The sequence below is a fragment of the Oncorhynchus masou genome, chromosome 29 (genome assembly GCF_036934945.1).
Source record: "Oncorhynchus masou masou isolate Uvic2021 chromosome 29, UVic_Omas_1.1, whole genome shotgun sequence".
In the NCBI taxonomy this organism is placed as follows: domain Eukaryota; kingdom Metazoa; phylum Chordata; class Actinopteri; order Salmoniformes; family Salmonidae; genus Oncorhynchus; species Oncorhynchus masou.
The window spans coordinates 39,571,723-39,597,570 of record NC_088240.1 but is presented as its reverse complement, the minus strand read 5'-3'; the positions used below and the strand labels follow the sequence as shown (position 1 = coordinate 39,597,570).

Below are 25,848 nucleotides of genomic sequence, written 5' to 3'. Positions count from 1 at the left end.
TAGCTAGCATAGCTAATTTATTCATTCACCTCAGTCGAGAGGGGCTAAGACATTAGCTAACATTACAGTACATGTCAGTTACAATACTAGCTCAGCACTGCGAATAAACACTAGTTTAGTTTAAACAGCAGTTACCTTGCCAGCTACATCAGCCAGTTTTTGCTCTGCTTGCTTTTACAACTCGGTATAAGAGTGCAACACATGCGCATTGAACTATGCTTAACTCTCCCGTGCTGGTCCATCCAGTCTTCCAGAAGCTTAGTCTTCACACAGCCTGTTAGCCCGCTCTGTGGTGTCCGAGCGGACCTAAATCCAGCCGGCTGATCACTCCAAACAGCCTACACGATCGCTCGCATGGTCCCAAAGCACACCGTTGCCACTTTTTGTATCACATTGCAATGATAAAACCTGGGGGTACAAAAATGCAATTTCAGAATGTAGGTGGTGGGGGGACATGACCCTCCCATCCCCAGTGAAAGTTGCACCTCTGATTACAAGTGTTATCAGTTTAGAGTTTTGTACATCCTGATCAGCCAGTAGTAACTCATTGTCAGTAATGAGGTTATTACCGTTAGTTCTCCTGAACAGCCCTTGGACTTCTGTGGTTAATTAAGGAGAAGTGTGGTAGAAGTTCTATAGGAGGAGAGACTGTAGATTATTTCAAACAACAATTTTATTATAAGATTTGCAAAAATGAAGTATTCAACCATTACTAAGAATAGTTCAGAGTTGAAAGCTCAATGAACATAGTTGGATCTCTGTCTGTGCAGATTAAGATAGCCCAAGGTTGATAGCACAAGGGCTCAACCGTATAACTGCGTTTTGTTACAGTTCACACCATAATGTGCTCCTTCCTTGGGCTATATGGCTGACTTCCAGCAGATCGTAAAAGCACAGGATGTCTCACATGCTGCGGTCGCTCCCAAACAGATCTTAGCTGTACCACCAGTCGTATGACTAAATCACACAAAGACAAGTTTGTATCAGGTTAGAAAAATAACACTAGCATATAAGAAGAAACAATTCTTTAAGCAGTAAAACACGGGATAGAATGACTAATTTTGTAATTTTCTACAACATGTCCTCCCTCTCAACCTGATACAAAATTACTTTCCAAGCATTTTCATCAAACAAGCATTACCATGAGGGGAAAATACTTATGAATTACACATTATAATTCTGATAACATGGTAAAACAAAACCCCTACTATCAATTTTATACAACACAAATTTAGAATGACAGTGTTCAGTGCTTCATGTTGAGTCTATCACTTAAATTCAAGACCCTCAACTTAGCACACATCAACACGGTTAGAATGTAAATTTACAAACAGTATTGACATCTTATATTTCCAGCATTAACTTTTCTTATCACTTGTGGTATTGACAGATTGGTATCTCAATGCATTCTTAGTCTAAATTACTATACATTTTGCAGTATGTAGACCTCCACAATCAACCTGATACCCCAAATAAACAATGTTGGATAAGCCTAAATCAATTACGGCCACGGTTGACCCCCTCCCTCCCTCCCTCCCGGCACTCATCCTTCTGGCATTTCTTCACGTTCTTCTTCAGATAGTGTTTCAGTTCGTCCTTCCAATGCCACATGTTCAAAGTGGATGGCCTTTGATAATGTCTTTCACCTGTGCCGCCACTGTTCTTTACAGTCCATTATGTCTTGTCCGTTTTCCTACCAGTACACCAACAACATGAGAGAATTTTGGACGGGATCTCTCTCCATGCTCACTCCATGTGGACTCATGTCGCACTCCTGAGAGAAATGGCATGAGAGAAAAGGAAGTTGACATCTTCTACTGGATTCTGTGTACAGGTTGCTGGCTCTGACTCAGGTCCCACGGTAGAAGTGGTGCAGAACAGGCCCGTAGTGAGCATCATTTTTTCATTACTTGAGCTGGTAAAGGGGGGTTGAGGTTCACACTGTTCTTGGTCAAAATATCTCTTCCATGCATCTAGACACCATCTGTGGTTACCTTCACCAGACCAGAACAACAGTTTAGTTTAGGGCATTTCTGATTCAGGAAATCCAGACAAATGATTCACTGTGTGACAAATTATGACTACTACCAATATTCTTAATACAGATTTCTAAAACAAATGTCAAAGAGAATAACAACACACAGTTAAAACAATGTTTCCCCAAATTGGCTTATACTCCGCTATCATCTTGGTGATCTCACTGCAATTTCGCCGGCTCAGAATGTTAGAGAGCTAACCTTTAGGAAGAAATCCCAACAATCCAGCAGACCCAATCTGGTGAGATTTGCTATTGAAGCAAGGCAAAAACAAACAAACAACAACAGCAATACACTTCTTCATATAAATCTAGAGGTGTGGAAAAAACGACACATATATCACTTGAGGTGGGAAAAACTTTTTGGAGTAACTGTCAACCATAACCAAAATATATTTTGTCCTTTTATAGGCAGACATGTGAAGAAAACAAATTTGCACATTTACCAAAGGGCCCAGGGGACCGGTAATTTAAAAAAACAACACTTCCTGTTAAATCAAAAATAAATAAATTAGATTAAAAAATCAAATTAGAATTACAACTCTTGATAACTCCATTAAGGAAATAATTATATCCCATGAGGTAATGGTAAAATAGACTAGAGACAGGTGTCCCTCATTCAGGAGCAGCGTTCTCTCTCTCTTCTTCGTGTTCTGAATCACACATAGGACTATTGCTAGATTATAAATGTCTTCCTAAATATAGTGTTTACATAGCCCATTTTAATCTCACCCAATGTCGTTAGTCCTTCTAGTTAGGGTGATTAAGTCTCACCAGGAAGTCAGAACAGAGGTCAGAGGTCAGTCAGCCCTATTAAGTTTTTTCTTTCCCTGCACTTCTGAAACCATTTAAAACCATTTCAAATAGTTTTTATCATTCTGCGTATCCAATTTACAACCAAATTAAAAAGACCCCACACAATACATCAAACGCGGTATTAACACCAATAACAAATATTCATAACTGGTGGGTTGTGTGCCCATGTGTGCTGGTGCCTTACTTATTTGGGAGCTCCCTCTACGGCCGAATCAGGTATGTTTATACTTTATAAAACTGCAGAATTTCACTAACTGTTCTCCCAATTGGGAAACATTTCAAAGAGAGTGATAGGGATGGCTGTCCCCATCCTCTCCTAAAATAGAAAATAAACATTTCATTAGTTTTCACTTTGCTAAATCTTAAACCATTTTACTTTCCAATTAATCTACATCTCTGTTCCCTTTAACTCAGAAGCCCTCTCAATCACCATCACCCAGTACATTTCTTTTCCACTTTAACACTTGGTCCCCTCTACAATCTCTACTATACGCTTTCTCTTTCTGTCTAACATTACTTTACCAGGTGAATGAAATGTTTTAAATTATAGACAAAACAAAACATGATAACTTCTGTTCACAGGTAGGCCACTGTCCCCCCCCCCACTCATTAATCGTTTTTTTAGTATAAAATGTAAAAGGTACTTTTAGGTTTGGCAACCCCGATGCTGGTGCCTGACACAATTGCTTCTTTAGCTTGACAAACGCTTCCTCACACTATTAACTCCACTCTATTTTTTTGTGACCCCTCCTCCCTTTCGTCAATCCTATGAAGCTATTTTAGAATAAGACGGAATAAAGTATCTCACGAGATTGAAAAACCCCTAGGGTATTCCTGAGTCTGGGAAGTAGAGGTCGACCGACTATGATTTTTCAATGCCGATACCGATTATTGGAGGACCAGAAAAAGCCGATACCCATTAATCGGACTATTTTTATATATATTTGTAATAATGACAATTACAACAATACTGAATGAACAATGAACACATTTATTTGATCTTAATATAAACATAAATAAAATCAATTTGGTCTCAAATAAATAATGAAACATGTTCAATTTGGTTTAGTTAAATAATGCAAAAACACAGTGTTGGAGAAGAAAGTAAAAGTGCAATATGTGCCATGTAAAAAAAGCTAACGTTTAAGTTCCTTGCTCAGAACATGAGAACATATGAAAGCTGGTGGTTCCTTTTAACATGGGTATTCAATATTCCCAGTTAAGAAGTTTTAGGTTGTAGTTATTATAGAAATTATGACACGTCAACTATTTCTCTCTATACCATTTGTATTTCATATACCTTTGACTATTGGATGTTCTTATAGGCACTATTGTCACAACTTCTTCCGAAGTCGTTGCCTCTCCTTGTTCGGGCGGTGCTCGGCGGTCGACGTCACCGGTCTTCTAGCCATCTTTGATCCATTTCTCATTTTCCATTGGTTTTATCTTGTCTTCCCACACACCTGTTTTCAATCCCACTCATTACCTGTTGTGTATTTAACCCTCTGTTTCCCCTCATGTCTTTGTCAGAGATGGTTTTATTGTCAGTGTAGTTTTATGTTGTATAGGTGCGCGCCGGGTCCTCGTACCCATGTTTGTTTATGTCTGTACATTTTAGTGTTATGGAGCATGTTACGTGGTCAATTATTAAAAGACTCCATTTTCACTCCATTTTGACTCCTGTGCCTGACTTCCCTGCCACCTATACACACGACGCTGACAACTATAGTATTGCCAGGCTAATCTCGGGAGTTGATAGGTTTGAAGTCAATAGCGCTGTGCTTCAAGCATTACTTAATGCAGTAAAGTGCTGTTTGAATCAATGCTTACGGGCCTGCTGCTGACTACCACCGCTCAGTCAGACTGCTCTATCAAATATCAAATCATAGACTTAATTATATAATATAATAAACACACCGAAATACGAGCCTTAGGCCATTAACATGGTCAAACCTGGAAACTATCATTTTGAAAACAAAACGTGTATTCTTTCAGTGAAATACGGAACCGTTCCGTATTTTATCGAATGGGTGGCATCCCTAAGTCTAAATATTGCTGTTACATTGCACAACCTTCACCCAATATCGGCTCCACTTCCGTCGCCATGTAACATTATCCGGGTATTGTTACTGGTCCTATGGTCAGAGACATGGATAGTAGTCCTGTTGCTTTCGATTCTTCCCATTTCCCCACTAAATATAAGAAGACAGCTTTTTGGGTCACATGGACAGGGTGAGATTGGAATAATAGTATTAATGTCAAGAGAAGCAGGAGCTGGATTATGTTTTATACAGATTAAAAGTCATTTATTTTTATGGCATAAAATGCTTTTCTTATGAAAGACGTGCTCTCATGTCTGTGAGCCTATGTGTGTGTGTGTGTGTGTGTGTGTGTGTCTGTGTCTGTGTCTGTGTGAGAGGTGACTCAAATGTAGAGCATATGGCACAACAAACTACCGGATCCTTCAAACGTATGCAGGCCTATCCAATGTTACAGTATGTTGCTGACAGTCAATACTGATAAAACAATCAAAGTGTAGACCCGTCGAGCAAGACGGACGAAAACACAGCATCCAATAGCACTTTGTAGGGGGCAGTATCAGTGAAGTGCTGCAATTACTAGCCTTCCCACAGTTCACTCGCTCCACCTGCTAGCTGTTTGAAGAAATATATCTTCATATGTCCTCTCTCTCTCTCTCAGCTGTCTCTTCAAAGGTGCCCTTGAGGCCGGCAGACAGGCAGTATATGTATCTCTTGCGGACGTCACTGAGTTGGCTGGTGACGTGCACGTTCCTGCCTCTTCCTGCAGTACCAACCTCCCCCATTTTCTAGAAGTTCTGGTCATATGTCCTCCAAGCTGCCACATGCACACATTAGCAATTGCACTTAGTAGCGTAGTAAGTGACTGGAAGGAACTAAACAAGGCTTGTTAAAACGTAGAGCTGTGAACTACTGTGAAGGCTTGAGCAAAGCTCTGATGATTTAGTGGCCTTGTCAGGCCAGCTCTGTGTCTGGGGATACAGCAGGTCGTGATAGAGCAACAGTACAAGCAGAAGTACTTGCATTTAGATTAGAGGTCGACCGATTATGATTTTTCAGCGCCGATACCGATACCGATTCTTGGAGGGGGGCGAAAAAAAGCCGCTACCGATTAATCGGCTGATTTTTAAAATGTATTTGTAATAATTATAATTACAACAATACTGAATGAACACTTATTTTAACTTAATATAATACATCAATAAAATCAATTTAGCCTCAAATAAATAATGAAACATGTTCAATTTGGTTTAAATAATGCAAAAACAAAGTTTTGGAGAAGAAAGTAAAAGTACAATATGTTCCTAGCTCAGAACATGAGAACATATGAAAGCTGGTGGTTCCTTTTAACATGAGTCTTCAATATTCCCAGGTAAAAAGTTTTAGGTTGTAGTTATTATAGGACTATTTCCCTCTATACCATTTGTATTTCATTAACCTTTGACTATTGGATGTTCTTATAGGCACTTTAGTATTGCCAGTGTAACCGTATAGCTTCCATCCCTCTCCTCACTCCTCCCTGGGCTCGAACCAGCAACACAATGACAACAGCCACCCTCGAAGCAGCGTTACCCATGAAGAGCAAGGGAAACAACCACAGGCTCAGAGCGAGTGACGTTTGAAACGCCATTAGCGCGCTAACTATCTAGCCATTTCCCTTCGGTTACACCAGCCTCATCTCGGGAGTTGATAGGCTTGAAGTCATAAACAGCGCAATGCTTGACGCACAATGAAGAGCTGCTGGCAAAACGCACGAAAGTGCTGTTTGAATGAATGTTTACGCGCCTGCTTCTGCCTACCACCGCTCAGTCAGATACTTGTATGCTTGTCAGATTATATGCAATGCAGGACACGCTAGATAATATCTAGTAATATCATCAACCATGTGTAGTTAACTAGTGATTATGATTGATTGATTTTATAAGATAAGTTTAATGCTAGCTAGCAACTTACCTTGGCTTACTGCATTCGCGTAACAGGCAGTCTCCTTGCGGAGTGCACAAGGACTAGTTAACTGTAAGGTTGCAAGTTTGAATCCCCCGAGCTGACAAGGTGAAAATCTGTCATTCTGCACTGAACGAGGCAGTTAACCCACCGTTCCTAGGCCGTCATTGAAAATAAGAATGTGTTCTTAACTGACTTGCCTAGTTAAATAAAGATTAAATAAAGGTGTAAAAAAAATATCTATATATTATTTAGCCAAAATCGGTGCCAAAAATACCGATTTCCGATTGTTATGAAAACTTGAAACGGCCCTAATTAATCGGCCATTCCGATTAATCGGTCGACCTCTAATTTAGATGGAACACTATAGGGTTTGTGTTCCACTCAAGCAGGGGTGGGACAGCTTGAAGTTGTTGGGTTGTTGGATTTCCTGACCATCTCGGCTATTCATAGGTTCTTATGGTTTGCTAGAAGCAACATAACATTTGGACTACAACAGCCATCCTGAGACCATAACCCAAGTCATAACAATGACAAAGCATAAGTCACTTGTTTATTGCTGTTGCACCTGCTCACAACCTTGTGATTTATTTTCACTGTCATGTTTGGGAGTGGAAGTTTTGTCAATGTAAGTATGTAACAGACATTAATAATACATCACATCTGGACGATGTCTGTTCAGGATGAAGACTGCTCAGTTGGAGATTGTAATTCCGAGGGTTTCGAAGGGGAAATCTTTTGAAATTCGATTTGTGAACACCTTGTCATGTCGTGACACCCAGTACCCAAAACGACAACAACGCTCTCTCTCTCTCTCTCTCTCTCTCTCTCTCTCTCTCTCTTTCCTCCGTCTATTATTTTGGCTAGCAGAGGCATCTTGCCATGCAGGATTGTGTGTGAGGTGCCAAATGTGTTAAAAATTGTGTTTAGTAACTGCATCACAGTTAATTCACAATGGGACTGAGTGGTTATTCTCTCTGTTGGTAAGTGTTTTTAGAAGAGGCTCTCTCAGACTGGGGCTTTGCTAAACATACACAGATCCTTACTATCCAGCTGTCTTTAATGAAGTATTCTGAGGTTAACCTCCTTCTTACAAATGTCTTATATACTGTAGCCCCTCTGTTATGTTGCCCTGTTTTAACCTTCTCTTGGCCCAATACTTGGGCAGCATACGTACTCGTTTATGTTTCTTGTTACTCTGGAAGTACGTCATCGACATTTGACGGTAATGAATACACCAGTCGCGCTCATGTAATAAACTCTTGAGTGCTTTGTTGTTTACTTTCTAGTAGATATTGAGTTGGCCACATTGAAATGCCTAGGTGACCTGGCTACCATGTGCATGATGCAGCACCGAGACAACGAGCGCGGTGTGCCGTTCTGATTAACCGCATTGTGATCAGTCTGCTTCACTGCGCCTCAAAGCAACTGTGCCTAACGAGACTCCTGGGTATTATGGATGGAGTCTGTTTTAAAGAAAATATATTCTCCTGAGGAAGATAATGACTATGTAATCACTATATGGATTCAACATTGCAATTGTTCCCTTTATGGAACAAAATTGCCGTCAATCAATGCACACATTCACTACTACACCACTTTAGGTTTCAGTTGTTGATTGGCTGCTTGGCTGGTTTAGAGGCTACAGTATTTTCTCGATTATTTGAGCAGACTTGCTATTAGTTGCCATGGAAACCGCCTTATGAAGTGGTTCGTGTGTTTATTCACTGAGCTCAGTGAGGAAGCACACAGAAGAGATTGTTTGTCTCAATGGGTTTCTTCCTGGTTACGTAAAGGTTAAATAATAAAAACAAATTTTAAAAAAGGTCAACCGCTATTAAAATGCACTCTGCTGTAAATATCAACACAAGGACATGCTATCTTAATACCATGGTTTAGACTAGAGATATACCTTTGATAAGATTTTTTAAGTGATATTCAGTAGCCTAAATTCACATGCAAATTTGACAAAACGTTAGAATAATGACGCGTGGAGAATAGAAAAGTAACAAAGACAGACCATTTCTGACCATTTCAATCATCCTCTAACAACAGATACTGACAGAACTCTGTCTGTCCTTCACAGAGAAATGATGAAGAGGCTGTGGTGGACAGAGGTGGAACCCGGTCCATGCTGAAAACCAACTTTGAAAAGGAGGAACTCGAAGGTACACCAACTTTATGAAGTACAATGCCTTGAGGCCTTAATTCAGTTTTGAGGAAGGAAGACTCGAAGGCCACCTACATGGCATCCAGAGAATAGGTTGTTTTCTAGACTGAGGCATCTCCTGCTGAGACAGAGGCTGTCCTAATATGGACTCCGTACCCATGAGACTACAGAGGGTGGCAACGAAAGAGCTGCTTGAGCACACAAAAGCACAGAGCTCCAGTAACAGTATCAAGAGTCTGCAGATCCATTTATGCGGAGCTTTCAAGGACGTTACTTACAATTTATTTCATCTTCATTTCCAGCCATGCATTCATCATAGCACTGAAGGCAGTGATTAGTCCTGATACCATAGTGTTCGTGGCTGGGATAACTGGGATTGGTTTGAACAGCAGAGGCTGCTAGCTGCCTGACTGTAGCCCCAGGCCTGAAGGAGCACTCACAAAGCTGTGTTTCTCCCTGAGGAGAGAGCAGGCTGGAGTCAGGGTGGATTACCCTCACACTGTCACAGCACCACATCTATTCAGCCTCACTGATATCAGCAGGGTGACGGTCCACCCCTTCTGCCTGCTCGTCCTCCCCAATCTGCAGCTCTGGTTGTGTACACCATACGGTTTGTTTTGAGTTTCCAGATGAGACCAGTGTGGATGACTCATCAATTACAGAATATTACACGTATTTATATTTTAACTACTTTTACAATATTCATGCACACACGGTCAAATATTTACCATTTATCGATGGTAAAATATACTTTGCAATTGGTGTACTTCACGCAATAGTTTGCTTTTCCTGTATTACTTTGACAACGGTGCCATTTATGTAACTCAGTTTAACAGTAATATGACATCGAATATAAATAAGTATCAAAACGGTTTGATATCAAATATTAGCTTACATGTCAAATCTGTTCACTATTTTTAGGTGAGTTTTTATTAAATGATTTATTCATCCTACCAGATGATGCTCTTAAGGGGGTTTTAAGGGAACCCAATCCGGTATGTTACTTCCGTGGCAGATGTTGAAGCTAAGAACATTCCCAGAGATGTATTTTTAGACTTAGTCTAATACAAAGTAATGATATAAGTAAAAGGGGTTGCATACATGCCAGTTCTTTAATGTCAAATAGATGAGTGGTAGGTATCGCTCAATGAAATACCAATGACATGACCTTAGAAGCATGAATGCAGATTATTAGAAGACACAGTATATTCATTCTATTTGGTAATGCTTCATTTTTACAGCCCTGTGTAAGCTGGTATCTTACTCGGTATGTACTGTATTGAGTAACAAACTAAGTCGAGTAAATTGTAACTCATCATTTATTTTTTTGTGGGCATATTGCTGTTGGAAGTTGACCGATATATACAAACAGAAGGAGCAGGCAGAGTCAGTAACTTCTCTGAATGTAATCATGTATCTCCTTGTGTACTTCTTACCTTATCCTCCATTATTTTGTCTAAATCTTATTTCTCTCTCTGTGATGGCTGCCTCCAGGTCACAGGACACTCTACATCGGGGTACATGTCCCCCTGGGAAGGAAGAGCCATCGGAGGCATCGGCATCATGGACATAGACACAGGAAGAGGAGCAGGGAGCGGGACTCTGGAGTGGAGGATGGAAGAGAGTCTCCCACATACAGTGAGTCTTGCCACTCTAGCTGGCTGGCACATTTCAAAGCAGCAGTCAAAGTGTCTGGTACCTTGGGGTAGAATAATGCAATTTTCCTCCTCATCTGTTCTTACAGTATATCATATTTCTATCATCTTATAAGTGATAGGATTCTGCAATCACATGTTACGTCTATATGGCTGCATAATGCATTTCAAAAGAGGGGATTCTGTCTACACATCGCAAGAGATATATACATTTGAATTCAAAACTCTACGTATACTCATCAAATATACTCATGAAATATACCCATGAAAATAGTAGCTATGTTTATTTTTACAAAAGTGAAAAAGTTCAAATGTGCAAAGTTCCCGAAAGTGTATGTGCATAACGTCCTGCCTTGGTCCGTAGTCAGGGGGTGTGTATGGCAGACAGTACTGTAAGTGATGACCTTACTGGACCCTGTGCTTCAGACACGCCATCCCAGAGAGTGCAGTTCCTTCTGGGCACAGAGGATGACGACGAGGAACACATCCCCCATGACCTCTTCACTGAGCTGGACGAGATCTGCCTGAAAGACGGAGAGGAAGCAGAGTGGAGGGAAACCGCCAGGTAGGGAGTCACATGACTCACCCCTGGCCCATCAGCCAATCACGGACAAGTCCATGTTATTACTGAACGCTTTTAGTCAACTCCAACGTAATCCATAGGTTGTTTTTTAACCTGTTGCTTTTTAATCATGCTAAGTGATGAAATTGTTATATATATATATATAAAATGATTTATGATCTATAATTTATTCCTTATTGCAATATCTTAATGTCAGAAACATTAAACAACTGTTACCTGAAAGAGTTAACGTTACATAAAGAGAGATTGTTGTGTAACCTTGGAGATGGGCTATATAAAGCTCTAATTATAAGACTGTTGTATGAGCAATGCATGGGAGCCCAGCTCGAAAGGAAATGCTTGTTTACTTGTAGTACACAAGCATAATGTCTGGGCTGGAGAAATATCCTGTTCTGCAGTGCTATCTGTGCTACAGTGCATCTAGACACAAATGTCACGTCACATATTGACTGACAGAGCTTTCCTTGCCATAGCTTGTCAGTTAGTCAGTCAGTTGGTCACTCAGTTAGTCTGTCCCTGCCACGGTGTACGGTGTTCAGTTGTCCTGTGAATAAAAAAAGGTTTATGCAGACACAGAGTGACACTTATTCTGTATTGTCTTGGGAAAGTCACCTGGAAAGTCACCTGTTGTCCTATGGTTAAAAAAAAAATGTTTTTCTGGATGACCAAGTCCCTCAGTCGAGCACCTGATTCCCTTTTTTGTTCAAGCTGGGCTGAAATGCATTTGGGTAGGCTTTTGGGTAATGTCTGATGTGTCCTTGGTATCCACATCAGTGTAAGCTGAGATCTATCAGCACATGGCTTCCAGATGGCTAGACAGCTGGCTGTCATCTATCCCCTGGTCCCTTGGCTCAGTGTTACTGGTCTGCACTCTTAGAAAAAAGGGTTCCAAAAGGGTTCTTCAGCTGTCACCATAGGAGAACCCTTTTTGGTTGCAGGTAGAATCCTTTTGGGTTCCATTTAGAACCCTCTGTTGAAAGGGTTCTCTCTGGAACCAAAAAATGGTTCTTCAAGGGCTTCTCCTATGGGGACAGCCAAAGAACCCTTTTGCAAAGGATCTCAGGTATTTACCAAGGGAAATTGGGTGCAGGTGTGCTCAGATCATAGAGATGTATAGAGATCTCTAGTGCACAAAAGCCTGTATAACACGGGAGGCGCCATTTGAGGACTGAAATGTAGCGATCACTACACATCTCTATGGCTCCTGCAATTTTAGAGACGGTTAACAAAAAAGTGCCATTAGAGGAACAGTTAGCGAAAACGTGTGAGAAAAATCAAGAGCCCTTTTCTACAGTTCTAGACCACACATTCTTTTCTAAGAGTGCTATCACTTGTGCCTTATGCAGGTGGCTGAAGTTTGAGGAGGATGTGGAGGATGGAGGGGAGCGCTGGAGTAAGCCCTACGTGGCCACGCTGTCCCTGCACAGCCTGTTCGAGCTGCGCAGCTGCATCCTCAATGGCGTCGTGCTGCTCGACATGAGGGCCAACTCCGTGGAGGAGGTAGCAGGTACGGTAGAGCACAGAGTGGCATCTGGAATTACCCCGTACACCTTTGTCGTATTCCTTAGTGCATACCGTAGCAAAAGGATTTGCGTGAAACAAAAATCAGCATTTCTTATTGGACAGTTGCAGCTAGGTCCCTCACCGTTTTGGCTCGTTTGCTTCTGTTCTGTTCCTAGTGAATACGACCCTGTTCTATGATCTTCATTGTTCAATTGTAAACATTGCAATCGGAATGTAATGGACGGTTTCCTAGTTGCTGTTGACTGTGTGGTCCTGTTTGTCAGACATGGTGTTGGACCAGCAGGAGACCACAGGTCCACTGGGGGACGAGGTGAGGAGGAAGGTGAGAGAGACCCTCCTCAAAACGCACCATCACCAGAACCAGAAGAAGTTGGCCAATCGCATCCCCATTGTCCGCTCCTTCGCTGACATTGGCAAGAAGCAGTCCGAGCCCCACTCCATGGACAAGAACGGTCAGTAACAGGCATCCCTCTGCTTAGTGTTGCAGAATTCCTCTAACCTTCCCAAAATTCCCAGGTTTTCTAGAAATCTTGTTTGGAAGATTCCTGGCATCAGGAGGGAATAAGCAGGGAATCCGTGAATCCTCCAACCAGGATTTCTGGAAAACCTGGGGATTCTGGGAAAGTTACCCAGAATTCAGCAACCCTACTGCTGCACATTAATGGTTCAAGATGACTGCACTTTCTTCAGTTCTCCTCACTTTGTACTGCTGGTCATAGAAACATTGAAACTGGAAGTAATCTTGTTGTAAGTAGTCCTCTCAGTCATCCCATGTGGATGCTTTTCTCATTCTACATTACATTGTCCATGTATGACCTTCTTTTCAGTGTCTCAGTGTGACTCTCTTCTCTTGTTTCCTTGTGTGCGTGTGTGTGCGTGCGTGTGCGTTTGTTTGTGTGTATACGTGGGTGGATGTGTGTGTGTGTCTGGCAGGCGGTCCATCACTCTGTTCTACCTTTAAGTCCTCCTTCTGGGGCTCGTTTATGGCAGCGGGGTCTAGGAGTGACAGGCAGGTCACACCCTGCACCCCATGGCCGCTCTGTTGTCCCCAGTGTGTCTCCTCCTCCATCTCCTCTCCACTCCCGACCTCATCCACCACCCGCCCCCCTCCAGCCACTTCAAAACCAGGCCCCAGACCACAGAAACAGGGTCCCAGAACCCAGACTGATATCCAGCCCGTGGACAAAGAGGATGCCCCGGACCCAGGCAACTCTTAAACCTTGACAGACCCTTTCTCTCCTGCTCGCACTTCCTAAAACATAACTTGTAAAGGTGGTAATCTCAAAGTTGTTTCCGTCAGTAATAGTTAGAGGTTGTGTTTTCTGTACTTCAGATACGTTAATGAGGTCAGTAGTAGTCCATCAAGCGAGAAAGTGTATAGTATATATACAATAACTCACATCATATGAGCCGTACATTGTATTTTATCTAGCACAATGAGAAATTGGTGGAAGGGTCTAGATGTAGCTATCAACGGAGATAAAGTTGAAGGAGCTGCTTGAAAGAGCTGCTAAACGTATCATTGACATTAACATTGACTATATATTAATTTCAGATTATATTAAAGTATGGCGACAGGGTGTAGGCCTAACAAGTGTAGAAGATGTTAACAGGACAATATTCAGAAGAGAAAAGGCCCCGAGCAGCGGTGTTCACTGATAATAGGGTTGCGGGTTCGTTTCCCACGGGAGACCCGTGCGTAAAAAAAGCACAAAAATGTGTGCGCTCATTACCGTAAGTCGCTCTGGAAAAGAGCGTCTGCTAAATGACTGAAATGTCAATGTAAAATAACAAGGAACCTTTACGTCCTCTTGCGAATGATACCTCATTGAGAATGTCCATCACCTTTTACAGGAATTATGTTTCGGAAGCAAGTTTTGCCAGCGTTTCACATGCCAATTTTTGAAACATGAAGAACACCCAAAACCCTTTAAGCTAATCATTCTTTGCGGTAATTTTAATTCAGAGTGGTTTGTCACAGGCACATTCATTCTAGTAGAGTTATGCAAAAGCTCAATGAGAGAGCGGCAACAGTGAGTGCGTGACCAATAAACAAAACCAGTGCCATGTTAATGACGGCACCCTCATGCTCATTGCAAGTACTAACATTTCAATCTAAAGGGTTTGTCGCTTTGGTGCTTCTTCATGGGCAGCAGCAGCCGACTCTGTAAATTGCTTTAAGACTGAGCCCTCTCATTGACTTCATGTGGAAATATGAGTCGAAATGAATCTTTGCAAGGCATGCTTTTACTTCTGATTCTCTATTCCTAATGCAACCGTTAGTCACTGGTAGTTTCCACTGGCTCGTGAACGGATCAAACACTGAAATTAGTATTTATCTGGGCCCTCTCACAAATGAAAATGAATCCTTTGGATTTAAATCCTTCTTGCTCGACTCTGGCAGCTGTGGGCTAATTTTGTGTTTGCATCGGTCAGTCTCCTTGACACAATGATAATGCTGAAATCCTAATGGGCAAGCTTCATCCACCCATCCTCACCAAGGTCATCCATGACTTCCATCCCTCCCCATGCAGCCACTTAGGCTTTTATCTTCTGTCCTCTCTTGGTATTTGCACTAAATAAGGGTACTTTGCCAATGTCTGATAAATCCCAGATTACTTCAACCTTAGAGTGAAAATCTATAGATTACCAAAGCATTTTTGGTCATTTCGGTAGGCCAAGAACCCTCTCTCCCTGTGATTTATTACCATTGGCGCCCGCACTGCCATGAAACCTTGGTGTTGGTCTGATATAGAGGTTTTAGCAGTTGACTTATTGGACATCTCTGTTTGATCCAGGTCAGGTGATTTCTCCCCAGACCTCTCTGCCCGTCCCCAATGATGGCAAAGCTGAAGTGAGCAGAGAGAACAGCGCTGTGGACTTCAGTAAGGTACAGTAAGACATTCTCAATATCAGGTCCCCCCCCTCTTGTTCATTATGCTTTAAAGGCTAAACCAATCCTAGATCAGCACTCCCAAGTCGGAGATGATTTATGAATACGGGCTTTGACGTATTACTATACTACAGTATGACATACTCAACATACCAGTTCTGGCAGTTTAAGTGTGTACGAACACAGTAACCTGTCCCATTTTCATTGATTGCTTGCATGTATTGCTTGAAAAAATGGTTTCAACCATAAACTATTATTATAACCGTGCTATAAACATAGCAGGCCAGTCATCTCACTCACACTGCCATTAGTTACTGTAGATTATAGTAGGACAGCAAAAGTCTGTCTCACCTCTGAATCCTACAATGATAACCTTTTGTTCAGAGCCTTTTGTTCTTGTTCTGATACTTTATTTGAGCTGTCTAATGTGGTTGAACTCATCCCAAAAGCATTTTTAGAAAAGACAGTGTGCGCAAAATCGAACCATAATTAGAATACAACCGGATATTTTTAGACAAAGCTTAATGGAGGGTAATGTTTGTCCCGGATATTCTGGATGTTTGAAATGCCTATTTAACATACTTAGGCCTATATTTGAACTGTACACTTTAATGATAACACCACCATTAACCTCAGTATCATGCCAAGGGTTGGTCTAGTGGTAGTGCTGGTGCACACGGACCACACATTGCCCCTGGAGGCATGGGTTCAACCCCTGACCTTGCTGCTTTCCAGTCTATATCCCAATCACTTCTTCACTGTATCTATCAATACAAATGACATGAATAATGTATTTAACCTCAGTATCTGCTTCATGTCATTATCCATACTCTTCAGTCAGGAGGCTGAAGCCAATACTATGTATTTATTGGCCCATGTTACTATTAACATTACATTTGCTAAGTGCATCAATCTGTTACACATGGCATGGGATGAGTTCTGCTGAATACCAACAACACATGATATTCCTATTACGTTAGCAGTAAGCGTGGTGTTTATAACTGGGACTCTGATGCCCCTACTGCTTCCACTTTGTGTTACAGCACTTCCATTTGACGCAGTGCAGCTCCAAAGCAGGCAGACAGACAGGATCGCAGCAGAATAGTGATAGGAGGATCAGTCAGCAGGCAGACAGACAGGATCGCAGCAGAATAGTGATAGGAGGATCAGTCAGCAGGCAGACAGACAGGATCGCAGCAGAATAGTGATAGGAGGATCAGTCAGCAGGCCGACAGACAGGATCGTAGCAGAATAGTGATAGGAGGATCAGTCAGCAGGCAGACAGACAGGATCGCAGCAGAATAGTGATAGGAGGATCAGTCAGCAGGCAGACAGACAGGATCGTAGCAGAATAGTGATAGGAGGATCAGTCAGCAGGCAGACAGACAGGATCGCAGCAGAATAGTGATAGGAGGATCAGTCAGCAGGCCGACAGACAGGATCGTAGCAGAATAGTGATAGGAGGATCAGTCAGCAGGCAGACAGACAGGATCGCAGCAGAATAGTGATAGGAGGATCAGTCAGCAGGCCGACAGACAGGATCGTAGCAGAATAGTGATAGGATGATCAGCCAGCAGGCAGACAGACAGGATCGCAGCAGAATAGTGATAGGAGGATCAGTCAGCAGGCAGTCAGGCAGGCTCAGATCTGGATGGACATGTCACTGCGGGGGCAGACAGGGTATCAAGGAGATGATAACATTTCCAGAGGTTATGTAACTGATAATACCACTTTAGGCTGATGATGGCAATCTGCTGTAATATTTCATCATAACACATGGTTAAATGTATGTTATGATGGTAATGGTATTAAATATATGAAATAGGGTCCAGTTGGCCAATCTATTATCTATCTTAATCCATAAACAGGATATTAATTACAAAAACACATAAGGTCCCAAAATTCACAGGTTTTCCAGTACCGGTAATCCTGGTTGGACAATTCCCCGAATCAGGAGGGAATAAGCAAGCAAATGGAAATCCAGGGAATTTGGTGATAGAAACCAGAATTTTACAACCCTAGTCATAGCAGGGATCAACAATAGGGATTCAGTTATATTTGTTTTGCGAAATCATTTCATATTTCTCAATTTCTTTTCCCTATGCTCTTGTTTTTGGATTGAGGAGTTGCGATATTCATACCGTAAAATGCACCATTCACCACTCAACTAATGACTGCGTATTGTGTCCTGCGTCCGTGCAGATAGACCTCCATTTCATGAAGAAGATTCCCCCGGGAGCGGAAGCGTCCAACGTGTTGGTGGGTGAGGCGGAGTTCCTAGACAAACCCGTGGTGGCGTTTGTACGTCTCTCACCTGCGGTCATGCTCAACGGGCTGGCTGAGGTCCCCATCGTCACCAGGTTAGAAAGACTGTGGCGAAACTCCAGTAACTTTCCCAAAAACACCAAGGTTTTCCAGAAATCAGGGTTAGAAGATTCCCTGGAATCAGGAATAAGTAGGAAATCTGAGGTATCCTCCAACCTAGATTTCTGGGAAACCTGGGATTTTTGGGAAAGTTACTGGAGTTTCGCAACCCTACTTCCAATTAGTCTGCCATTATGGTCTCCTGTCTATGACTAACGTTAATGGCCTTCTTAATCCTTTTTGGGCTGACCCCAACTGTCTCTTCACTGCTCTGTCTGACTCTTTTTGTGGCCCTTTTTTTATCTTCCTCCGTTAGGTTCTTGTTCATTCTGCTGGGGCCTCTTGGGAAAGGGCCACAGTACCATGAGATTGGCCGATCCATTGCAACTCTCATGACAGACGAGGTAAGACGGCCTCTCCAATGGTGAACATAGTTGTTGGACATGACTGAACGAACCAGTCAATTAATGGCTGAATTTCCATTCTTCTTCATTCCAAGGTTTTCCATGATGTCGCCTACAAAGCGAAGGACCGCACTGATCTGATTGCTGGAATCGATGAGTTCCTTGACCAAGTGACTGTCCTGCCACCGGGGGAGTGGGATCCCTCTATAAGAATAGAGCCACCAAAAAACGTACCGTCCCAAGTGAGTTTAGCCTCTTCTTTAAAAACAAGTCTTTCATCAGTGGACATACAAATCACAGCAATGTCTTTCATTTGAAAAAGGAAAGAAATAACAGATGTGGCGTTTGAAAAACAGGAGAAGAGGAGGAGTGCAGCGCAGTGCGGCACAGACCCAGGGGATGAAGAGGAGGAGGACGAGGGACATGGGGGTCCGGAGCTGCAGCGGACAGGACGGTAGGTGGGTGGGTTGGTGCAGGGGGGAGGGGAAGGGGGGTGTTACCAGGGACTTAGAGAGTGTGTGCTATGGGAGCCTGGATGTGTATGTTGGTGTGGTTGTGTATTATGTGGTTGTGTATTATGTGGTTGGGTATTATGTGGTTGTGTATTATGTTGTTGTGGTTGGGGATTATGTGGTTGTGTATTATGTTGTTGTGGTTGGGTATTATGTGGTTGTGTATTATGTTGTTGTGGTTGGGGATTATGTGGTTGTGTATTATGTTGTTGTGGTTGGGTATTATGTGGTTGTGTATTATGTGGTTGTGGTTGGGTATTATGTGGTTGTGTATTATGTGGTTGTGTATTATGTGGTTGTGGTTGGGTATTATGTGGTTGTGTATTATGTGGTTGTGTATTATGTGGTTGTGTATTATGTGGTTGGGTATTATGTGGTTGTGTATTATGTGGTTGTGGTTGTGTATTATGTGGTTGTGTATTATGTGGTTGTGGTTGGGTATTATGTGGTTGTGTATTATGTGGTTGTGTATTATGTGGTTGTGTATTATGTGGTTGTGTATTATGTGGTTGTGGTTGGGTATTATGTGGTTGTGTATTATGTGGTTGTGTATTATGTGGTTGTGTATTATGTGGTTGTGGTTGGGTATTATGTGGTTGTGTATTATGTGGTTGTGTATTATGTGGTTGTGTATTATGTGGTTGTGTATTATGTGGTTGTGGTTGGGTATTATGTGGTTGTGTATTATGTGGTTGTGTATTATGTGGTTGTGTATTATGTGGTTGTGGTTGGGTATTATGTGGTTGTGTATTATGTGGTTGTGTATTATGTGGTTGTGGTTGTGTATTATGTGGTTGTGTATTATGTGGTTGTGTATTATGTGGTTGTGTATTATGTGGTTGTGGTTGTGTATTATGTGGTTGTGTATTATGTGGTTGTGGTTGTGTATTATGTGGTTGTGTATTATGTGGTTGTGTATTATGTGGTTGTGGTTGGGTATTATGTGGTTGTGTATTATGTGGTTGTGGTTGGGTATTATGTGGTTGTGTATTATGTGGTTGTGTATTATGTGGTTGTGTATTATGTGGTTGTGGTTGGGTATTATGTGGTTGTGTATTATGTGGTTGTGTATTATGTGGTTGTGTATTATGTGGTTGTGTATTATGTGGTTGTGTATTATGTGGTTGTGTATTATGTGGTTGTGTATTATGTGGTTGTGGTTGGGTATTATGTGGTTGTGTATTATGTGGTTGTGTATTATGTGGTTGTGGTTGTGTATTAAGAAAGAAAGACGGATCAAAAAAATAACAGGTTTCTCTCCTGCTTTTTGAAACATCTATCTACGGAACATTGGACAGAGGCCAGGTTTGCCATTGCCACTGAACTCCCTCCCAGGTGACTGTGTGCAGTTCATGCAAAGGTTTCCATAGCAACCTACTGCAGTGAGCTCCCAATTGCCTTTGGCTATATTCTGCAACAGGGACATTAGCTCATGCTGAGTCATCCTCACGACTGTGTCTATTTTATGCACTTTAAGTGGTGTGAGGAGAGTAACACATTAAGTCCTGGTGTGGGGCGGGGGAAAAAGAAAGAAAAAGTCTCCAGCTGCAAGCTGAATGCACACCTCACCACGAGACAGCAGGTTACCCACGTGGCTGTAGAGACAGCAGGTTACCCACGTGGTTGTAGAGACAGCAGGTTACCCACGTGGTTGTAGAGACAGCAGGTTACCCACGTGGTTGTAGAGACAGCAGGTTACCCACGTGGCTGTAGAGACAGCAGGTTACCCACGTGGTTGTAGAGACAGCAGGTTACCCACGTGGTTGTAGAGACAGCAGGTTACCCACGTGGTTGTAGAGACAGCAGGTTACCCACGTGGTTGTAGAGACAGCAGGTTACCCACGTGGTTGTAGAGAGAGCAGGTTACCCACGTGGTTGTAGAGACAGCAGGTTACCCACGTGGTTGTAGAGAGAGCAGGTTACCCACGTGGTTGTAGAGACAGCAGGTTACCCACGTGGTTGTAGAGACAGCAGGTTACCCACGTGGTTGTAGAGAGAGCAGGTTACCCACGTGGTTGTAGAGACAGCAGGTTACCCACGTGGTTGTAGAGACAGCAGGTTACCCATGTAGTTGTAGAGACAGCAGGTTACCCACGTGGTTGTAGAGACAGCAGGTTACCCATGTAGTTGTAGAGACAGCAGGTTACCCACGTGGTTGTAGAGACAGCAGGTTACCCATGTAGTTGTAGAGACAGCAGGTTACCCACGTGGTTGTAGAGACAGCAGGTTACCCACGTGGTTGTTGAAACAGCAGGTTACCCATGTGGTTGTTGAAACAGCAGGTTACCCATGTGGTTGTTGAAACAGCAGGTTACCCATGTGGTTGTTGAAACAGCAGGTTCCCCATGTGGTTGTTGAAACAGCAGGTTACCCATGTGGTTGTTGAAACAGCAGGTTACCCATGTGGTTGTTGAAACAGCAGGTTACCCATGTGGTTGTTGAAACAGCAGGTTACCCACGTGGTTGTTGAAACAGCAGGTTACCCATGTGGTTGTTGAAACAGCAGGTTACCCATGTGGTTGTTGAAACAGCAGGTTACCCATGTGGATGTAGTCTCATTCAATCATTCGAGAGAGAGCAAAAATGCAATACCTAACCGTATCAATGCAATCCACTATTTTGTCCATGGCGTTATAATATTTCCAGATTCTGTGGCGGTCTCCTGTTGGACATCAAACGCAAGGCGCCGCACTACCTGTCTGACTACACAGACGCTGTCAGCCTGCAGTGCTTGGCCTCCTTCCTCTTCCTGTACTGTGCATGCATGTCGCCTGTCATCACGTTCGGGGGCCTACTAGGAGAGGCAACAGAAGGACGCATAGTAAGACACCCTGGTTGTCATCCCAAATGGCTCCCCATTCCCTACTTAGTGCACTACTTTTGAGCCATGTTTAAAAGTGGTGCACCGTATAGGGAATAGGGAGCCATTTGTATGCATCCCTTTCGAATACACAGTGCTAGCATGACGATTGAGATTGATTGAAGTTCAGCTTTTCTTACTAATAGAATTTCTCTGCATTTGTTTCCCGCAGAGTGCAATCGAATCTCTTTTTGGCGCCTCAATGACGGGAATAGCCTATTCCCTATTTTCTGGCCAGCCACTCACCATTTTGGGCAGCACAGGGCCTGTACTGGTGTTTGAGAAGATATTGTACAAATTCTGCAAGTAAGTTTGAGTAAAACACTGTTGTTGTAATTCTAGAACACCCATGTGATGAATCGTCTATAGCCCACTGCTCTCAGGCCATTTCTGTATCTGTGCCCACATCTCAGATAATCTGTGATTAGATTGTAGTATGATCCTCTGTCCTTATAAAAATAGCAATATAGGATTACCGTGTGCAATATACACTCTTAGAAAAAAAGGTGCTATCTATAACCTTAAATGGTTCTTCGCCTGTCCCCATAAGAGAACCCTATGAAGAAACTTTATTGTTTCCAGGTAAACCCCTTTTGTGTTCCTTTCCACCTGAAACCAAAAAGGGTTCTCCTAAGGGGGCAGCCGAAGAACACTTTTGGAACCTTTTTCTCCGAAGAGTGTACTGCCAAAATACATGGATCATTTAATGATCTATACTTCTTTTAAAGTATTGAAATAACATAATGACGACCTCAGATGCACTATATTCTGCAGATAGATAGATATACAGGTAACTGCCAACATAAAGGAAACACCAACATAAAGTGTCTTAGTAGGGCATTGAGCCACCACAAGCCAGAACAGCTTCAATGTACCTGGGCATAGACTCTAAGAGTGTCTGGAACTCTACTGGAGGGATGCGACATCATTCCACCACGAGAAATTCCATCATTTGGTGTTTTGTAGACGGTGGTGGGAAACGCTGTCTCAGGCGCCACTCCAGAATCTCCCATAAGTGTTCAAATGGTTGAGATCTGGTGACTGAGTTTTCATGCTCATAAAACCATTCAGTGACCACTCGTGCCCTATGGATGGGGGCATTGTCATCCCATGGGGGCATAGCCATAGTAGAGAGAATAATGGCCTGCCAGCGGTTTTATACATGACCCTAAGCATGATGGGATGTTAATTGCTTAATTAACTCAGGAACCACACCTGTGTGGAAGCACCTGCTTTCAATATAATTTGCGTCCCTCATTTTCTCAAGTGTTTCCATTATTCTGCCCGATATCTGTAGATAGTGCATAACATATCCCACAGATGTGGTCATATATGCGGCGGGAGGTAGCCGAGTGGTTAGAGTGTTGGGCCAGTAACTGAAAGGTTGCTTGATCAAATCCCCGAGCTGACGATGTAAAAGCATATGTCGTTCTGCCCCTGAACCAGGCACTGTTCACAGGCCGTCATTGTAGATAAGAGTTTCTTCTTAACTGACCCGCCGAGCTAAATGAAAAGTGGTATCGGTGATGTTTTAACTCTCTCCCCAGGGAGTATGGATTATCCTACCTCTCACTGAGAACCTGTATAGGGCTGTGGACAGCGTTCCTCTGCCTGGTCCTAGTGGCCACAGATGCCAGTTCTCTGGTCTGTTACATCACCCGCTTCACAGAGGAGGCCTTCGCCTCGCTCATCTGCATCATCTTCATCTACGAGGCCTTGGAGAAGCTCATCCACCTGGGGGAACACTACCCCATCAACATGAACAACAACCTGGACAAACTCACACAGTACTCGTACGTTTGCACTCGTACTCGCCTTTTTAATCCAGAGCTATAGGCATAATCTGTGTCCGGGAAAACATTCCTTTGAGTTCTGAACGAAGGTAACATCTTCATTTGAGATGATTGTGAAGGAGGGATTTGACGGTGACGTGTTCTATTGTTTCTATAAGGTGTTCTTGTGTTGAACCTCCGGATCCAAGCAATGCCACCATACAGTACTGGGAGCAGAACAACATCACTGCTTCTGAGGTCTACTGGGAGGCACTCGAGGTTAAGGTACCGTATAAGAGTGTCTAGTGAAATCTGTGTAGTCTATGGGAAGGATCAAGACAAATTCAGAGAGTTAATCTGAGAGTTAATCTGGGTCAGGTCTCGTGTTCAGAGAAAAAAAAAACGAGCCTTGTAAGTACAATTTGTGGTTTAATAAACTGAATTAGAGAGCAAAAACAGGTGTTCCTCACAAAGTGGCATACTCTCCCAGATGGAGCTGGTCCTGTGCAGAAGATTAAGGACATGTGGTGGGCTGGATTATTCTGGATTACCCCATTCCAAATCACCATAAAAGCACATTTTTTGTATTAATGTTGCTTTCTGTACTCTTAATCCAAGGCCCTCTTAACCAAAGGATTTTGTAATTGACTGCATTGTCATGCACTATTAATTTGTAGTAGGGCAGACCAATCACCCTCCTCTACCTATTGTTGCAGGACTGCATGGAGAAAAGAGGAGAGTTTGTGGGCAGTGCCTGTGGCCCTCACGGACCCTATATTCCAGATGTTCTCTTCTGGTCCGTGGTTCTCTTCTTCTCCACTGTCTTCATGTCAGCTTTCCTAAAGGAGTTCAAATTCAGCCGTTACTTCCCCACCAAGGTAAGGCAGCAGACCCAGATCCTACTGTAATCCCACTGGTTTGTATCTATTATGCGTTTGTAGACTGCAGACAAGGTTTCTGTCCTTCTGCTGAGGTTTATGGTGCAGTGGAGCACTCTAGTGGTCATATGTGAGTACTGTGTGATTATGGTCGTTCAAAGCAAATTAGTAATAAAATAAAGTTTTTTAATTAAGAAAAGTGTCACGCCTCCCCCACTTTCGTTGGAATCTATTATGATTTAAGGGAGCACCACTTATCACGTTGTCTGGCCACGGAAGCCCCCCCCCCCCTTTTTTCTCTGAGAATTGAATCCACAACCGTGGTGCTCAGTGTTTGAGTGCCCTGTGCAACCTGTGATTGATATTGAACAATGATATAGATGGTCCCTGCACTAAGACCAGGCGGTTGACATGCACCCCTCTCTTACACAGTTGAGAGCTGTCATCAGTGACTTTGCTGTGTTCATCACCATCTTTACCATGGTCCTGGTGGACTATGCCTTAGGGGTCCCATCTCCAAAACTAAAAGTCCCCAGTGTGTTCAAGGTGAGCTATGTAACAAAGTATTATAAGGTGATTATACATTTTGACTCAAAATACATGTGCCATGCTATGTAGATGCAATATCTGACAGCAGTCCAAATCCTTGCAGCCGACCAGAGATGACCGTGGTTGGTTGATCAGCCCGTTAGGCGGCAACCCTTGGTGGACCACTATCGTGACAGTGATCCCTGCTCTGCTCTGCACCATCCTCATCTTCATGGACCAGCAGATCACCGCTGTCATCATCAACAGGAAGGAGCACAAACTAAAGGTACTGTAGGATACTGTAATGGCTCAGCTCAGCTCATACGGGAGGCTTTGTTCACCATAACCTGAATGTACACTTTTTAGTTGGCTTTGATTTGGTGCATGTGTAGTTGATTGTCAAATAGCGTCCAGTACTGGTTGATATGGACTGAAAAAGTCCCTTTCAGAAATCTCTTTCTACTCTGGGAATTAGTTAACATTTTGACAATATTTTCCTGAACTATTATGAAATGTTTCCGCCGTGGAATATTGAGTAGTGTATTCTCAGTTGTACTCTATTGTGTTTCCCTCCCCACAGAAAGGCTGTGGGTACCATTTGGACTTGTTCGTGGTGGGTGTCATGCTGGGGGTATGTTCCATCATGGGTTTGCCCTGGTTCGTGGCTGCCACCGTTCTCTCCATCTCCCACGTCAACAGTCTGAAGCTGGAGTCGGAGTGCTCGGCCCCCGGGGAACAACCCAAGTTCCTGGGCATCCGCGAGCAGCGCTTCACTGGCCTCATGATCTTCCTACTCATGGGCTGCTCGGTGTTCATGACCTCTGTGCTCAAGGTCAGATAGCTTCTCTGAGGAATATTGTTTTGGCTCAAG

At 42.9% G+C, this 25,848-nt stretch overlaps 1 protein-coding gene across 3 annotated transcripts in view; it reads left to right on the top strand.

Moving 5' to 3' along the window:
* LOC135519614 (sodium-driven chloride bicarbonate exchanger-like) overlaps window positions 1-25,848 on the top strand; it is a 42,443-nt gene that overhangs the window by 9,470 nt on the left and 7,125 nt on the right. For all 3 annotated transcript variants that reach the window (XM_064944852.1, XM_064944854.1, XM_064944853.1), the window contains 18 exons: window positions 8,921-9,002; window positions 10,499-10,642; window positions 11,086-11,224; window positions 12,589-12,749; window positions 13,030-13,218; window positions 15,565-15,656; window positions 17,862-18,019; window positions 18,340-18,427; window positions 18,523-18,669; window positions 18,784-18,881; window positions 21,586-21,760; window positions 21,972-22,105; window positions 23,347-23,592; window positions 23,751-23,856; window positions 24,288-24,449; window positions 24,882-24,995; window positions 25,102-25,263; window positions 25,558-25,809. In XM_064944852.1, coding sequence (XP_064800924.1) covers window positions 8,921-9,002; window positions 10,499-10,642; window positions 11,086-11,224; window positions 12,589-12,749; window positions 13,030-13,218; window positions 15,565-15,656; window positions 17,862-18,019; window positions 18,340-18,427; window positions 18,523-18,669; window positions 18,784-18,881; window positions 21,586-21,760; window positions 21,972-22,105; window positions 23,347-23,592; window positions 23,751-23,856; window positions 24,288-24,449; window positions 24,882-24,995; window positions 25,102-25,263; window positions 25,558-25,809 — 2,649 coding nt within the window. The remainder of the gene's footprint in view (window positions 1-8,920; window positions 9,003-10,498; window positions 10,643-11,085; window positions 11,225-12,588; window positions 12,750-13,029; window positions 13,219-15,564; window positions 15,657-17,861; window positions 18,020-18,339; window positions 18,428-18,522; window positions 18,670-18,783; window positions 18,882-21,585; window positions 21,761-21,971; window positions 22,106-23,346; window positions 23,593-23,750; window positions 23,857-24,287; window positions 24,450-24,881; window positions 24,996-25,101; window positions 25,264-25,557; window positions 25,810-25,848) is intronic.